The sequence below is a fragment of the Brassica oleracea genome, unplaced genomic scaffold, assembly GCF_000695525.1.
Source record: "Brassica oleracea var. oleracea cultivar TO1000 unplaced genomic scaffold, BOL UnpScaffold02561, whole genome shotgun sequence".
Classification (NCBI taxonomy): Eukaryota; Viridiplantae; Streptophyta; class Magnoliopsida; order Brassicales; family Brassicaceae; genus Brassica; species Brassica oleracea.
In genome coordinates this window covers 1-1,668 of record NW_013619091.1, presented here as the reverse complement: position 1 = coordinate 1,668, position 1,668 = coordinate 1, and the positions used below count along the sequence as shown (strand labels likewise).

The following is a 1,668-nucleotide window of genomic DNA, read 5'->3' as shown; positions in this document are numbered from 1 at the left end:
AAATCTAGCAACTGAAGTCGAACGCAAAAGATGTCCTTATGACGCTTTCATCAACTGATCTGATTTCACTTTTTACGAAGACAAATCAGCTGCAAGTCATTGTTCAAGATCTGTAAACCACAGAGGCCAAAGGTAATAATAGCACAAGTACATCATACTTTTTATAATTTATAAGTAAGATTGTCATAGTACATAACGATGGATAAGACAGACATGCGTCCAACACGTCTGAAGTATCAGTTATTCAAACACCGAGATTAAACTAGTAAACTTGAAAGTTGCACATCGTTCATGAAAAGCGCCTACTAAACATGCAGAGGCTGGAGGACAGGACAGCCATTGAGGACGCGGAGCGCCACCACTAAATCTCCAGCATTACAGATTCCCTCTTTCTTTGCGACTTGGACACCGAAACTAATCATGTCCTCAATCGTTTTCGATTCCGCCCCCATCAGCGGAATGATCCCACGGGACACCAAGCCATGACTGGCCACATGAGACCACCATTTGAAGGACTCCGACATCGAAACAACCAAGAGAACAGGAACGCTCGGCCTGCACCTGGCCACAAGATTTACCGCAGCCTTGGCAGTGATAATGATAGCCTTTGCTTTGGGGTACTTCCAACAGGCGTAAGCGGCTTTCCTCGCCGTGATGGGTTGTAACGGTCTCGGAAGAGCTTTCCTTATTTTTTGCTGCACAGCTTTGTAATCGATGGAACTCTCCAACTCTTTGCAGAGGCTTGAAATTCTTTGCAAGGCGGTGTCAGGGTGAGCTTCTTCTTCGTCGGCTAGGAGCATGACGCAATCGGTGGTGCAATCGAGGACAGCGTTGGGGAGGTCGTCGTCGGTGGTTTGGCCCCCAAGAATCTGTACGGCTGTCACGATCGGTATCCCGAGTGCACTAGCCTTGTCGATCATCTTTTTCTGATCCACTCCCGGACTGCCTCTAGCCAACAAGACTGCATCAGTTTTCTCCATAATCTCATCCACATTAGCAGCTGCTTCTTCGTTGTCAATCTGTCAAAGTCATTAATTACCAAGAAATCAAATCTCAAGGGAAATCAAAATATTATTTATGATCAAAGGGTGGTCACGAGCATAGCTAGATGGAATATTTATAATATCAATCGGTCCCCATTTTTAACTCACCTTTGACATAAGCATGATGTTGTTTGCGTGCATACCAAGCAAGTTCCTGACTTGGTCTAGATCAGACCCTTTGTGAACAGAGGACAGAACAATGATGTCGATCCTATTCGGAATCCCCCATTGAACAATATCAACTTTATCTTTCCGTGTAAGCGTGGGGAGATTAATAGTCTCTCCTTCTCCAGTTCGTATCTCAGGACCCTATAAAACATATAAATAATAATCCCAAAGTGAATATTTTTTATAAACACACAAAAAAGAGAGAGAGAGAGAGAGAGAAAAGTATGGACCTTTGTGTCGAGCATGACGGCGCAGAGGATACCAGTGTTCCGTATGGCGGTTCTGAGATTAATGATAGTTTCTTGGTGGTGTGCGTGAGACCCCTCAGAGAAATCGAATCGGGCTATGTTCATACCAGCTTCGAGAAGCTTCTCTATCATCACAACTGATCTAGACGCTGCTCCAAGTGTCCACACCATCTTAGTCTTTGCCGCTCCAATCTTAATTTTTTGTTCAT

At 44.4% G+C, this 1,668-nt stretch overlaps 1 protein-coding gene across 1 annotated transcript; it reads right to left on the bottom strand.

Moving 5' to 3' along the window:
• Positions 1 to 136: 136 nt before the first annotated feature.
• On the bottom strand, positions 137 to 1,662 carry LOC106321705 (pyruvate kinase, cytosolic isozyme-like). Its single transcript, XM_013759949.1, has 3 exons — positions 1,442 to 1,662; positions 1,152 to 1,352; positions 137 to 1,019 (listed from the first exon to the last, which is right to left on the bottom strand). Exons 1-3 carry the CDS (start codon positions 1,628 to 1,630, stop codon positions 306 to 308), a joined length of 1,104 nt encoding a protein of 367 aa, XP_013615403.1. The 5' UTR covers positions 1,631 to 1,662; the 3' UTR covers positions 137 to 305.
• Positions 1,663 to 1,668: the final 6 nt, after the last annotated feature.

Bases quoted from the DNA above. Each gene is read 5' to 3' on its own strand.
- LOC106321705 (XM_013759949.1), bottom strand. From the start codon at position 1,630: ATGGTGTGGACACTTGGAGCAGCGTCTAGATCAGTTGTGATGATAGAG. The intron at 1,353-1,441 runs GTCCATACTTTT...TATGTTTTATAG, and splicing joins CCGTCATGCTCGACACAAAG to GGTCCTGAGATACGAACTGG. The intron at 1,020-1,151 runs GTGAGTTAAAAA...TGACTTTGACAG, and splicing joins ACATCATGCTTATGTCAAAG to ATTGACAACGAAGAAGCAGC.